At 36.4% G+C, this 15,888-nt stretch overlaps 1 protein-coding gene across 1 annotated transcript in view; it reads right to left on the bottom strand.

Annotated features, from left to right (window-relative positions):
• FBXO33 (F-box protein 33) overlaps window positions 1-15,688 on the bottom strand; it is a 590,205-nt gene extending 574,517 nt beyond the window's left edge. Inside the window, exon 1 of the mRNA XM_044074239.1 lies at window positions 15,143-15,688. Within this exon, the coding sequence (XP_043930174.1) occupies window positions 15,143-15,537 (395 nt within the window). The 5' untranslated portion in view covers window positions 15,538-15,688. The remainder of the gene's footprint in view (window positions 1-15,142) is intronic.
• Window positions 15,689-15,888: the final 200 nt, after the last annotated feature.

Genomic DNA, 15,888 nt, shown 5'->3' with positions numbered 1-15,888 from the left:
AAGGGTCAGAAAAGTTAAATTTTTCTCACAAAGTGAACGAAAACGCCTGGAACTCGGGATCAAGCTGCTGAAGTAAACCGCTGCAAACTAGATCTGAGGTCATTCAGGGTTGGTAGGGGGAGGAGCTTGGAGCTCGGATCTAAAGCTGTTGAAAACTGCCGGCTCGGATCCAAGGTCGGATCCGATTCCCATAGGTTGCTGCACAAATGAAGTTAACTACTTCAGATTAATTATTTTAATGTTATCATATATGTCCCTTTCTTTTATTCATTAATGTTTACAATGTTAAGTCTATAAAGTCAGAAAACAGCTTTGATAATACTGTCTTTTTGCGCATATATTTTGCATTTGTATTGGCATCATTCATTATACAATTGAAGTCCCCTGCTATGATTATATTTCCCTTAATGTATTGTACAATGTCTTCTGAATGCTGCTTAACTACTTTAAAGGACAACAATAGGAGTCTATTATTAAATGCTCAACTTCTCTGTCCTTTTCTCATTATTTACAGTTCCTACTATGAATAAACAAAAGAGCATGTAAAATATTTTAAATTGTTTCTCTCCACTAGAACAATACCTTACTGTACTGTGGTGGTTTCACTTTAAAAAAAAAAAAAACGTTTATCCTGCCCTGGAAAAGCTTGCTGCACTCTCCAATTCACTGATGTCATCAAAGCCAATGAATACAGGAAGTTTTCTGGCCAATTCCCCTACCCAAACTGACATCACCATGACAGCCCTAAAAACCCACCCATGGTGTGATGACACAGCTCTCTGGTCCTTCCCTTACCCATACAGAAAGTAAAGGCTAGAATAAGGAAACAGTACACGAGTCAAGTCTCCTGCTGTGAGCTGTCAATCACAACAGGTAACAGCTCAAAATTACCCTTAGCACTTGGAGCTAGGAAGTTAGGTGAGAAGGGGATGGGAGAAGAGTCTTAGTAGTACAATTCAGGCTTCACAAAAGACTGCAATTTAGCCATTCCAAAAAGAAGCAGCAATAAAAAAAACACTCTGAAAGTCTGTTCTGTAGCATTTGTAATGTTTGTGCTTTCACTGAATGGCATGAAATGTTACACCACTGTCTTTCAGTCAGTTTTAAGTATGTATATAAAATCAATGCAGTGACACAAGCTTTAGGAAGAAAGAGGCCTGCATGAATTTTTTTTTTTTTTTTTTACAGACAAGCATTGCATTGTGGGATACATAGAGGCAGGCTAAACAATCAGGATCACTTCAAGATGCTAGACCACATGTGATCAGACTCAGAAATTAAGTATAAAAATATTTAAAAAACTGTAAATATAGAGTCCCGGCATGGTGTTAAAATGTATGAAACACCAAACCATAATGAAATAAACATGTTTTGAGTCTGTGGATGCGGTACTCCTAGTCCTGGTATCCAGTAAATATTTACTAGCGTATACATCTTTCCACGAATAGACACTGTTACTAGACAAAACATTCCTGATTTGTCATGGTATGTATTTATAATTTTAGGCATTAGAATCGAGTTTTTCCATAACATTGCTACTCCTCTTCTCTTTTGTTTATAATGACAGCTTACTAAAACTGCATAATTATGTGTGTTAACTTTACTGATGTCTTCTTTCACAAGGTGCGTTTCCTGTTTAAAAAAAAAGTGTATTAAACATTTTCAAATACTTAGACTTCCCTTTTACATTTATTTTTCAAGCCATTTACGTTGATGGAAGCACATTTCATTGTCGAATTAATACCTCTGGAATTGTTAGCCATGTTCACATATCTGAAGCAATATGCATGTTTAAAGAGAATTACTTTTTTTCTAATGTAACAAATGTGAATACAGTTCATAGACACCCAATAAAAAAACATTAAATTGTAAAACCTTAACAGATGAAATAAAAAACCCTCAAACCCTCCCATGGGAAAAAAACATCCAGTCCTTGAATAGTCTAGCCATTCAAGTGAACCCACAAAAACTCTTTCCAAAAGTCATTTCTTAGTCACACTATCTAAACATTCTTTTAACACAAAGCAATAAAACACAATACAAGTATAGACTTGTGTAAAGACATGGTAAAATTCCTTTCTACAGTTTCAGTTTTGTGATGTACTATAAGAACACTGTATTCAACTTGCAAGCATTTAACTAAAATATTGCTGTGAAATATTCCCATTCATAAACTATACAGTAGACTTCAAAGCTCTCAATTCTACTATTAAATCCTGACTCCTAATTCAGAAACCATTATTTGTTACGCCTCACTGCATAGTTATGTTTATTTACATGTATAATTATAATTATCTTAAGAAATAACTAACTGTATAAAGTAGCAAATCACTCTCTCAAAGTATTTACTTATTTCAATGTAGGATGTCCTTTTAAGTCATTGAAGCTAACACTTCCAAAATGCATGAGGCACTTCTTTCTTAATTAACCTCAGCATGCTTTTCAAGTATCCCCACCTTCACAAAAAATGAATGAAAAAAATAATATTTTATAAGTGCATCTGTTATATTATGATCCAAGCTAAATAGAGGGATCTGAATGCAAGTAAAATTCAATAACAGGTGAGAGCTCAGAAATGGAGTGTTACACATTAAAAAGTGTCATAATAAATCTGACTTTTGATATGAAGAAAACTTTTTTAATACCCTTAAAATTTACAATTACTCTCTTTTTTTTAAGTGCAGTGGGAATAATGTACTCATATATAAGCAAAACAGTCTTCCTGCACGTCCTTAAAATCTAATGCTCTTAAATAATTTATATAACATGTAAGCTTTGATTGGCAAACACAAAAACAATTCTGAACATAAATTAAGATAGGAAAATAGACTGCCTTAATATGTTTAAATTACACAGTAACAGTTATATTAAGTGAGTATCCCCTTAAAAGCAAAAAAATTCCCACCGACGACATCTCAACCTTTAATCCAAGTGCTTATGTCATCAGTGAGCCGTTTACTTTCATTTTAGATTGTTCACAAGTATACAGGGGAATTGTAAAGTTCTACAACCTCCAACAGTAGAAAACTACAGCAGTAAAGCTAAAAAAAAAAAATGCAGCGTCTCACGATCTCAGTGGGAAGTGGAAAATCAAGTGAGTAAACAATTTAAGCAGTTTTAAAACCGTCTTGAGCTTGCGAGGTACTCTACAACTTTCCCTTTCTTCAAATGTCTGCCAGCGAGGTCCAAATAAGCTCAGAGCATCCAAGAAGCATTTCACTAATCCAACACAGGTCTTACTGTTATAAATGAGATGTTATTAATGATGCAAATAAAAAACACCACTCTTCATATATTAAACATATAAACCACTACTAAAGTGCTTCAAACTCTGAATTGTTCAAGACAAACACCAACAGGAGACAAGTATGTTGTACATAAAGCCTGAAACCTCCCAAGACATGCACATCAGTTCTTCTTATCAAAATAAACTACTTAGGATATTGATCTATTTTAATTTCCATAAGTTAACAGTAGTTATATCTATATTATGCAGAAAAATATACTGTGTGACATTAAACCCTGAGGCGGTCATTCTCTTACAGTTTCATTTTCCCCTTTTCCTTCCTTTATCTTATCTTTTCCTTTCCCCTACCCCTTTTTTATAGTGTTTACAAGACTTTAAACATTAAAGCAGACTATGAAAAAGGCCTTAAAGTATGGATTTGTTTCGAGTATTCTGTTAGTATTATTTTTTAGATATATTAGCGACCAACACAGATCTAGTGTAAGCATTACCAAATGTCAAGTTAATAATGAGGTTATAGAATCAAGAATGAAATGCCTTTACCTTTTTCATTTTAGACTTGTAGTCTTTTAGGTAAAAGGCATCGGTTATTAACAGTAATATTTTAGAAACAAAATTAAAATGAAAAATGTCTACCTTTTCTCTTTTAGGATTGCAGTCCTTTGTTTAAAGGGCAGCAATTTTGTTGTACATATTAGGATACTTTGTAGAACTGTGAGCTAATTAGAACAGAATACATTTTAAAAATGAGGTAGGAGTGGTAGAAAGAGAAAAATAAAGAACAGATATTTAAAAATTATTTATCATTACGTCTCTTTTCTTATCTGCTTTTTTCCAATCATTTTTCTCTGCTTGTACTTCAGGGGAAAGTTGGCCCAATTCATATTTTCTGTTTGATTTAAGATTTTATTAGTTGTTAAATAAGAGACATCTGCATCCAAGGTTTCAAAAGTTTTTGCACCTTCTGGAAAAAAGAAAGATTTTAATCCTTGCAAGAAATAAATGAACTTTGAATTGTCTCTTCTACAGTTTTTTTATTAAAGGCAAACATTATTTTATTTTGAGATTACTTCTGAGGAGTGGTCATCTTTACATTTGACGGGTGAATTTGACCATGCAGTTTTTAGCACTAATTCCTCGTCCTGGGAAGAGATGAATTTCACTATTCTTGACCTCTGACTTTTATGAACTGTATTCGAAGATGAACGAACTGCCAGTGACCTGTGGGCTCTTTCGATTCCATAAGAAAGAGACTCAGGTAAATTCAGAAATCTTGGAAGCCATGATGTGAGAAAATTCACCACTCCGTCTCCTTCAGTCCTTTCTGGCAACCCATAAATACGCAGGTTATTCCTTCTAGACCCAATTTCCAGGTCATCCAGTTTGTTTATTAAAACAGATGTTTGTTTTGAAAGAAAATCAAGCTGAAGTTCTTGTTCAGTAAGTCTGCTTTCCATTCCATTTAATGCTCCTTCAATCTGAATGTCACATTGCTTTATTAATTCTTGTAACTGCTCCATTTGTTGTGTACATGTGTTTAAAAAAAGTCCAGTTTATTATCCATTTTGTCAAACTTCAAAGATAAATTCTACATAGTAGACAGCAAAGTTTGTTGTTCCTTTTTCATTGACTGGTCCTGTGAAGTGTTCTTTGAATAACTCACTCTGAGGAGAAGTTTGAGCCCCTTCTGCTTGAATTTTGACAAAAAAAAATTGAATAATTGGAACAAAATAAACCAATGTAGACTTCCAAAGACAATAGTAGATGTAACTTGACAAGTTTAAAGAGTTTAGAAGTCCCGTTTTTTTTTTTACATTTTTCTGTCAGAAACATATTTAGATAGCACAGCTAAGAAAATGTGCTGTGAATACTGTTGTTCTATGTCCTTTTGATATACTGCTCTCTAACCTCCAAGACCCTCATAAAAAAGGCACCCATTACCATTGCCCTGTAACAATGCTGTGCTATAAATCTACCAATACCCTGTTTAAGGGAAAGAGCAGCCAAAGATATAACCTTTCTCCGCCTATTTATCTTCTTTATCCAAATTTACATTGTATACACCAATATCTAAATCCTTTCTTTCTCCATCATTTTAAGGCTCAGCTCTGACAACAGAATCACATTTAACATACATATTCTTCATACAAACCACCACCACTTCCGTACTCAAGTGTCATCAGCTTTATATTTTAACCAGTCCACACCATGCCCATTTCAGTCAAAACATGTCTACCCATCAAAATAACCAACAAGGGATAAAGAAAACGAATATCACTTTCATAACATACATTTCTTAAATACATCCAAAATTACTTTCATTCCCAGACAAAGCATTCACGTTCAATGTTAATCAATCCCACCACACACTGTAATGGACCTACTGCTAAAATAATGCAATTCCCCATTAACAAAGACATAAAAATAAATGAAAATTTAATTGTTAGATAAACAATCTTCAATTAAACTTTATATACTTCGCAAATATACCATAGTACTTACTTAAATAACCATTAAACTTTTTCTCATAGTAAATATACTTGTCACTATATCTAACTTTCATCCTGCCCATTTCACTACACCTGAGTCAATTCATCTGCATTTATTTTATACATGGACTTGAATGCTAACATATAACTCAATTTATATACAGTACAAAATATTTATGTTGCCACAACAAAACTTTTCTTTAGTGCTTTATCAAGCAATACACAACTTCAGTTTACTTGCTTTTTAATATGTGCATTATAAAAGAAATATGGAAACAACCCCACATTGCACTACTCTTCTAAATTTACAAGTTTATATTTTCATGCAGCTCATTATTCCATATGCTTAACTTCACTTTGTGTAGGCTTAGCATCTTTACATTGTACATTGATGAAGGCCTTGTATTAAAACAGGTTTATCTGCAAGACTATAGACCAAAAAATAAAATCAATTGCACTGTATTTGAGTGCAGCGTATGTACTGAATATGTGACGCCCCTGCACTGGCCCAGTAATCAAGGAGCCTCAGTCCTCACCACTGGCAATATAAATAGACTTGGGGACGTACACACTGGGAGGATGACAAGTATACATACAGTAAAGTGCAATTTCCCTTAAGAGCACACAGAGATCAGTCAGTCTGGGGCTGGTTTCTCTCTCTTTCTCCAAATCCCCAATTAGACTCCCCACTAGAACAGCTATAGAGTTGAGATCTCAGCTAATTGGCCAATCTAAGACCTCCAGCACCCTCTCTGTCCAACCAGTGCTTTGTGTCCCTGCCCAAGTAGCTCACACACACACACACACACACACACACACACACACACCCCTGGGAAAGCCAGGCACAGGTTTGCTAGCTATGCCCCCTTATGCCCAGACTATGAGATAAAGAGTTGGCTGGTGGCAACTGGAACTATCAGCTACTATAAGGCCCTTAACAAAAAGTGTCAAATCCTACTGTGTAACGTTACTAATAATCCAAATGGTAGTCTGACCAAGAGCAAGGCTATTTAGGAGTGGCCTGCACAGTATCACCAAATACATATGCAAGTACTATCAGCCACAAAGATAGGTTTAAAACACATTTAATAATAAAAAAAGAAGACAATACTCCGCAAACAAACACAGTTACTTCAGAGTTCAAAATAACAGGAAATATTTAAAACAACATTGCAGGACATTCTCAAATAAAGAAAGAAAACTTCTAAAGTAACCTTTACTACATTCCTATCTGAATCTAAAAAAAGAGTTAATATCCCCTAAAAAAACTTACTTACAGCAAGGCAATTACAGAAGGTGGTGATGAGTGGATTTTCCAGGTCAAAGACAAAATACAAAATGCCCAGTCTCTCTCTGATAGAGTTCTTAAATTAAATATCAAAATATTACTGCTGGGTTAGCTTGGATGACATTACTTGTCACCTGACTTCAGTTCCCAGGCTAACCCCCCCCCCCCCATTGTAGCATTTTACATCTCTGTGTGAAAAATACATAGCCTTCAGACGTTTGCTCACAGCTGCTAGGAAGTAATAAACCAATAAAACACTACTGCATCTTAAACCTAGTAATTACTTATCTTTCAAGACAATACAAAAAACTTCTACCTCTAGACACAGTGTCTGCTTCTGCACTGAAACTGAGAGAGATAACATCCATCTGTTGTTTACGGCCCAGCTATAAAGTAACTTAACCTCAACTGTTCTTACGTTTTGCAAGTTAATCTTCTATGTTCCAGCAAGGTACACTGTGGACACATCTCTGAAGCTCAGTACTGTATAAACTCTATTCAACACATACATGTATATTAAACTGCTGATAAAAGTAACATACAGTTCTAATACATATAATTATTTACAAAATGACAAATAGCTGTGCTGGCAGTATTTACGACTTCCAAGATCTGCAAAGATCTGAGAGATATGTATTTCTCCCACAGGGATGTTAAATTCTGTTAGCCTGGGAAGTTGGGAACTGAAGACAGAGTGATGCCATCCAAGCTGGCCCAGCAGTAATGGTTGATATTAATTTGGGAACTCTCTCAGAGCAAGACTGTGCATATTGTATTTTGTCTTGGACTTAGCAAGAACATTCACTCATCACATTTGCACTTGCTGTGCTCTGTAAGTAAGTTTTTAGGGCATATTATCTCTTTTAGATATAGATAGTAATATAGTAAAGATTTGTTTAGATGTTTCCTGTAGTTATCTGAGACTGTCCAGCAATGTTGCTTTAAAATATTTCCTGTAATTTTGAACTCTGAAGTTACTGTGTTGATTTTACTGAGTATGGTCTTGTTCTTTTATTATTAAATAATGTAAACCTATCTTTGTGGCTGATATTTAAGCTCTTAAGAGTACTTCCATATGTATTTTGTGACACTGTACAGGTCACTCCTAAATAGCCTTGCAAGTCTTGGTCAGACTACCATTTGGATAACAGTAACATTACATAGTAGGATTGGGCACCCTTTGTAAGGGCCTTACAGTAGCTGATAAGTAGGGGTTGGTGGCAGTGGAAACTACCTTATAATCTGGACAGAAGGGGGCATAGTTAGTAAATCTGTGCCAGCCTTCCCCAGGTGTGTGTGTGTGTGTGTGTGTGTGTGTGTGTGTGTGTGTGTGTGTGTATAAACCAATTCTCAAACTGTGTGTGTGTCAGCTACATGGGCAGGGGCACAAAGCACTGGTTGGACAGAAAAGTTTAAATTTTCATAAGGGTAAGCCTCACAATATGCTACTATGGCTAACCCTTGGTACATGCTAAAGATGCAAACCATCCTAAGTAATATTAAAATTATGTATAAGCACATACAAACATTATTATTAGCAAATCAAAGCTAATTAACAATTAGCATGAAAATGTGAAAAGTTTTCTAACCATCTTGCATGTAAAACTAAACAATTACAAAAACTACTGTTGTGCATAGAAAGAACAGTGGCAGAAGGTAAGAAAATAAGCCTTTAAAAGCTGTTAGAACTTCACTCTGCCACATTCATAAACAAAGTGTGGTAGAATGAAGTGTCTAACAGTTTTTTTGTTAGTTGTATAGTGAGGCACTATGTTTGACAGCACCAAGTGCTCTTCCAGTTTTCAAGGGCTCTGAAATCCAGTAAAACGCTTTGCACTCGTATAGTTCTCCCCCTCTGAAACTGGCAGTACATGCAGCAAATAACTCTTTGCAGTGCATAGAGCTTGAGGAGGATCTGGTCATTGATCATAACCCTTTACTATGTGTTCTTGACATGGATGCCAAAATTCACATCTAAGGCTTTGCCCTTGATGTGAAATTATTGGCATCCATGTCTTGAACACACAAACCTGTTAGGCTCAGAGACCCTAGCATAATCCTATACATTATTAGCAATTCAAAATCACATAGCTCATGATTATCACCAAATGCAAATTTAACTACTCCAGGTTACCTATTAAAATAGAGAACACTAAAAAACAAGGTTAATACTACACCACATTCAAAAAACTCAAAATTCAAATGTTTATATGGTTAACCCTTACCACACCCTGCTGTATTCAACCGATCTTGCATAACACTAAAGTTAAACTTAACTACATGCAGAAACAAAATTACTATTAACATCTCAGTGTCACATAAGTTGTGGTCATCATGAAAACATTAACATCTACTAGCAGACACTGATTTACCATCTTTAAAGAATCAGATTAAAATAAGTTTCATACTTTCAGAATTAGCTTCAGTAAAGTGAAAACAGTCACCATGTGCTCAGACCAAATTTAGCCTTTCACATCCACTTGAAGAGTAACCTTTCAATGGCTTGCATTAAAACAAACATACTCATTATACTACCTTAACCATACCATCAATCAAAACATTCCAAATGTTTCCATCCAACTTGCCCAAGAACCGCACACATTTCAGACATCTCAGTGCTCACTTAAAATCAGATCACTGTTACCATTCAGCCTCTATTTGCCCACCAATATCCACACCTCTAACATTTTGTTCTGCGTATAGTTGGGTTAGTCTCAAGGGCAGTTATTTTAAATTTTCTCAGCTGCTTCATCCAAGCTGTCTAAAGTCAACATTAATCATTTTCAGAATCCCTTCAAAGTAGAAAGGAATAACAATTTAAATTTCAGTTTTCTTTCTTTGCACTCTTTACACACATCTACAAACATGTTTCAATATCAATGCCATTCTGGAATAACCATACTTTATAAATATTGGTTTCCCAGCCACTGATAACTTCCTGGTCAATACCCACAACTCCCATAGCCCTTCCTCACCTTCAGGAACAGGAAACAGTCTTAGGAATCTCTTTCTCGATATATCCTCTATTTCAATTAATTAACACAATCTGTCGGATTTATTTTAGCATCTCAACTGCCTGTTTAACAGGCTGAATGGCTGCTTGCTCGTCACGCAGGAGCTCCACTTCATCCACTGTAACTGCACCTACAAGTTTCACATACACATTGAGCAATCTAGCCAAGTTCCACAACTCAAAATGTAAATCTTCCAAATTATGTGTAACCTCAATTTCCTGGTGTGCTCCCTATTCCACATCTCAAGTAACTCCACTTTCAAAAATACTTAAATTCCACCACATAATCTGTTTCTTCCATCAAGAAATGAGTAGCATCACTTACCAGTGTAAAAAAAAACCCACAGTGGATGCACAACTTTTACTTACTAAATATACAATATTTAAATACATGAAGCAACCCAAGGAGAAAAATTACTTTAAGTATCGCTCACGTGTCCTCACCACAAGGGTTGTACTTGTAAATGTACTCAATATACTTGCTTGACACTCTCATTCAGCTTCAGCATACAGACACAGAAAGGGTCTGCAAATGGTCTGAGATCCATACTAGTCTATTTATATTGGCTTGTATGACTAACTTGGCAGATTAGATACAGTTACTAACTTCATGCTTCTGATGTCTGTGTGTGTACTGTCATTGTGGTGTATTCCGCTACTTAACACAATCAATACTTCTTTACTATTAAAAGAATATGAAGCTTAAATATGAATGCGGTAGATACCACTATGTGGAACATTCAAGGTTTTTTTTCACAACTAAAAAAAAAAAAAAAAAAAAAAACTCAGCACATATCTAATTTTAAAGGATACATTTTAATTAACAAAGTTAGAACAAAATCACTTCAGTAGGCAGTATAAACTTCTGCCAGCTACATCGCTTCAACTGTCATTTGAACAACTATGAGTAAGTAAAGGCAAAAAATACAGAAGGGTCTCAATTTCAAGCCATTTCCACAATCAACTGAACTGCAGGATTCAATAGGAGTAGGAAGAATTCCCTTGCATCCAACACATGGTCCAAATTACTTCACTATATTTCTATACAGCAACCACGACCAAGGGTCAAAGAGTCTCTCTGAAAAGGTAAAATCCAGAAATGACACTACTGATGGGTTGGAGATCTCTTGAGGATTTGGGAAACTCTCTGCACTCCTAATGTCCCTCCAAAGATCACGGCACATAAACTACAGTCAGTCAATTTTCAACTGCTTTCTTAAAAAGTACTAATTTCCCACCCTTGTCTGACTGATGCCTCAACAGCTGAGAAAGTAGAAGAGGGCAGTATGATGGCATGTGACATCAGCTGAGCAGTGCAGCAAAGGTGAACAAGCTAGGATAATGAAGGATTCAAACTCCCAATACATTATTTTGTTAATGCTACAATTACACATTCCGCAAGCCTCTATCTATATACTATTCACTCAAACAAATCCATAGCATTATCCATTTTGTCATAACTACTTAGATCTTGCACTGCAATACATTATTCTTGCATGTAAAAACAAAATATTCTATAACATATATATGTTCTATGCTAAATGCTTCACTCTCTTCTCCATAACATAAAAAGTATACCGTTTTACCTACTTTTGTTGTTACTACTATTTATTCAGAATAAAGCACCAAGATTTTGCAAATAAAATTCCACCTCAAAATATTAAACTTGCTTCACTATTTTAAGGTTCTGCAGATCTTTGCTGCTAATGTCATCAGGCAGAGAATATGATTCTACAGATTTCAACTACTAATTAAAAGCTGCAGGATCACACTACTTGCTTAAAACTAACAAAATATGAAAACCATCAGATCCTTCCATACTTCTCAACCTCTCAAACAAAAGAAATCTGGAAAAAGCCAAAAATAATGGGGTGGGAATAAAGGTCCCAAAACAGGGTGAATTTTTAAATTAGAAAGCTGACAGAATAACACACTTTGCATTAGCATGCATTTTCTGAAGAGCATGAAGCCTGAAACTCAAATGTCAGTTATTATTTACTGATTTTAATCTTTAATTATTTGCCAGAAAAAACACAAATTTTAAGAATAACAGCCCAAAAAATATGAGGCAAAAATCTGGACATTCTATCTGAACAGTTGAAAGGCATGGTTCCTTCCACTCAAAAAATGCACCTAGCATATAAAAGCTCAAAGCAGCCCAAGCTGACCCCTCCCACATGAACGCACAAAAATAACTGGCAACAAGCATGGTAAGAATAAACTTTAAAAAAGCAGCTAAGCCACGATCAAGGGAATCCCTCAAAGTCATCTTATTAAAATAACGGAGAAACCAAATTCCTGAAAAATGTAGTTATACATTACTTATTTCATATTACAGGAAGTGTTTACTTAATATGGTCAACATTACTCTGACAAAAAGTCAACGGCAGAAAAGAAGTTTATGCCCCTACTCATCTGTTCATGAACAGGACTAGTCCTACTCCCCACATTCTCTTTTATTAAAATAATCAGCAGCAAGAACAGCCCAATAAACTGTATGTAAACATTAGGGGAGAGAATGCTGATAAAATGAAAGAAAACACAGAATGTGTTCAGCTGCTAAAACCAATCCCTACACTTTTAACTATTCACCCACACAATTTTCAGTAGAGTCAAATGAAATGACCTTGCTTTTCAAATTCTTAGTCACAATACACAGCTTACACAATAACTGCTATCACTCAAAGTATGACCTGGAAGGGGGGGGGGTCAAAATGATTGCAGTTATTTAATGGACCCAAACAATAAATAAGACTTCTGTTCCACAAAATATGCTCTCAAATGTCCAGTAAAATGAGCTGTCTTGACACTCAGTATAGTAACAGATCCCAAAATGGCTATACTTTACTATTAATGAGACAAAGTTAACTTACTTTTGTTTAAAACAAACCCTCTTGTAACAACTTAATGGAAATAGATTTTTAGGACTATCACTTCACTTATGTATCCGTCTGACAGATGTTGTCTGCACTCTCAAAGTGAGCTTCAAAGTGAGCTGCAAGTAATTTCTCACAACTTTTTTGAGCCTATGCCTTTGAATAATAAAGCCTCACTCTGCCCAGTTTCTCCCCCATACTAGTGAACTACCCCATTACAGGACTGGGTGTCAATAGCCACCTGAAGGGTCACCACACATGCAACTAAGAAATCTGCTTTTTGCTCTTGTCAGCATGCTGGCAATAATGGTATTTGTATGGCCTAAACTCATCACAAATGCAAAGAAAAGAGCTACCCAAATCAAATCTGGGATCCACAACATTTTCCCCTACAAATGTACACTCCTGTACATTGACTAAATTACCAGCACCAGGCAGTGGCTTGGTGAGCTGAAAGCCAAGATGCACTCCACAGTGATGCCCTTGTTCTGAGGGATAGTGACTGGTATGTGCCCCGTTTCACCTCGTCTTCACCCAGAAATGACACACTCCCAAGTCACTACCTGAAAAAACACCTGGCCCATAGTCATAGTCAGAGCTTTAACCCTCTACATCACCAAAGCTGGCTATTTATGATTTTTAACTATTCTTTTACACTTTGAGTTAAAACAGTTACTTATAAGTTATGTACATTAACAGCATTTATTACATGTCCAAAATAAATCTGTATGCTAGTCATACTTCTGCATTTCTACTAAACTGGATGCCTTCATCTTGTTTTATGGTTGCTACTTCTATTACCTTTGCAAACTATTTGGCTGAAGGCTGAAAATGGGGGCACTGGACCAGTTCACTTGCTCAATTAAATGAAATAATAAACATATAAAACAAAGGTGCAGGCTCTAAGCACACCTGATTTAGCCTTTTTCTGGCCTGTACAAGTTTAAATGCAAAACTCCTAAATCTACTAAACAGACTACAGCTACAATCACCTGCTCAATCTTAATACTAAAAAGCCATTAACTTACTTTTTTCTGACTAGATAGTCCCCCATTAGTGCCTACATTCAGGGAACACCCAAACTGGTATTTATACAGGACAAGGAAGGGAACTTTAGGACACTAACAATCTGGAGAATCTAAGAAGCTTGTCAGTTAAACATACGCCAAAGATGTACAATTTTTAGACAATTCAATAGAAAAAAATGCCTGTTAACATGCAACCACATTACAAAGCCAAATATGAAGCACTTTTATTTACAGGCAGTAGAGAGGGAGAAATATCTTAGAGAATGTTTTTCTACAATGCACTGCAAGAAGCAAAACTAGATAAAAAATGTCTGTACATTTTATTTGGTTGACTGAAAGATGTCTACAAGAAAACAGATGTGAAATCATGCTGATCACGATAATAAATGCTAATGTATGTTTTAAGAAAATTACCATCACAAAAATTAAGGAATTTAATGCAAAGTATAACAAGACAAAACTGCTAATTTATGATTGCAGACATTTCTAAACGTTCTGGATGATTTGAAGTTATGTAACTTTAGCAAGACTCTATAATTACTGATGTGGGATCTGCATCTGCCAGTTATGTGTAACACCAGCTCAAGCAACAGAGGCATGAGGTTCATACCTCAATCACATGTCATAAGACAGCACTTCAAACAGTGGAGTTATGCCCCACCCATGCATGGGCTCTGTAACATCCAGTTGTGTGTACCATTAACTCATGGAGAAAGAGCATCAGTTTCATGCCTTATGAGAAGGTCAGCAGTTCAGACAGCGAAGCCGAACCACCACCCACGCCTCCACTGCATGGGATCTGTAGCATCCAGTTACGCTTGTCACCAACTCAGTCATACTGCACTGCAGCATTAAAATACGTGAATTTAAGCACCCGATATGGAACAGAACCCACAACATTCCGTTCTACCCCAATATTAAATATAAGTATGCAGCCTGATGAGCCAATGACATCTGCTAACATGAGAGAACATGATGTCAGCATAGCTACATATATGTTACTTTTACAACACAGCATCTTCAATTATGCATCGTAAATAAAAACATATCCCACGTTTTTTTTCTGAAAATGTACATTAATAACGGGAGAAAAAGAGACCTCGGTCCTACGCTAACACAGCAATCCAAGAACTTCTAACGACAACAGGACACAGCAAGACATGTCAGTGCCACCATCCCTAAAACGCTTTCATAGCCTCACCTGTTATTCTTGACATTTCTCAGTACGCAGAGAACTTGCTCCAAAGATGTGTGCAGCACTTCCACACACCCAGCTGAAAGCTGAGCACTGACCTCAGAGTCCCCTGCGGGGCCCACAACGTTTACATAGGTCTCAGTTGCAAACTCCACTCGTAAGTCTCTAACGAACCAGCCACATTTCTTCATAAGGAACTCGAGGCGCGGCTTTTCAGTAGACAAGCCCCGCAGACTAAGATGCAATTCGGGCCAGAGAGCCGGATAAAAAAGACATTCCCTCCAACGAAAACATACTGCCGAGGCGAGAAGGCGATCGTGGACCGGCAAGAACGAAAAGATGTGCACTATCAGCTCGCTGGGTAAGCATGAGGCCCCATCGCCATCACCGCACAAAGCCATGGAAACTGTTAAGAGAACCCCAGACAATTTTCGTTGCACCTTTCGTCCTTTCCAGTACGCCAGCCCCGGGTAGATAGAGAGACAGAACGGCAATACTACCGATCCCACCCCCCAGAAGCTACCGGGACGAAAACAACAACACTGGCGATGTCACTGTGGGCGGAGTTGTGAAGACTTCTGCACTACCGGGCAAAACCAAGGTAACTGCAAAAGTCCTCCTTCATACCCATAGCAACACCTGAGACTCTAAAATGTCATGATACTGAATCTCTAATAGTAAAGTTAATAACAATGTTAACGAATAACCAGTGAACCCTGACTACTTGGACATTAACTGCAGGCAGTACATGC

This window comes from Protopterus annectens, chromosome 6.part0 (assembly GCF_019279795.1).
Source record: "Protopterus annectens isolate FY-2018-M chromosome 6.part0, PAN1.0, whole genome shotgun sequence".
Classification (NCBI taxonomy): domain Eukaryota; kingdom Metazoa; phylum Chordata; order Ceratodontiformes; family Protopteridae; genus Protopterus; species Protopterus annectens.
This window is presented reverse-complemented; position numbering and strand designations above follow the sequence as displayed.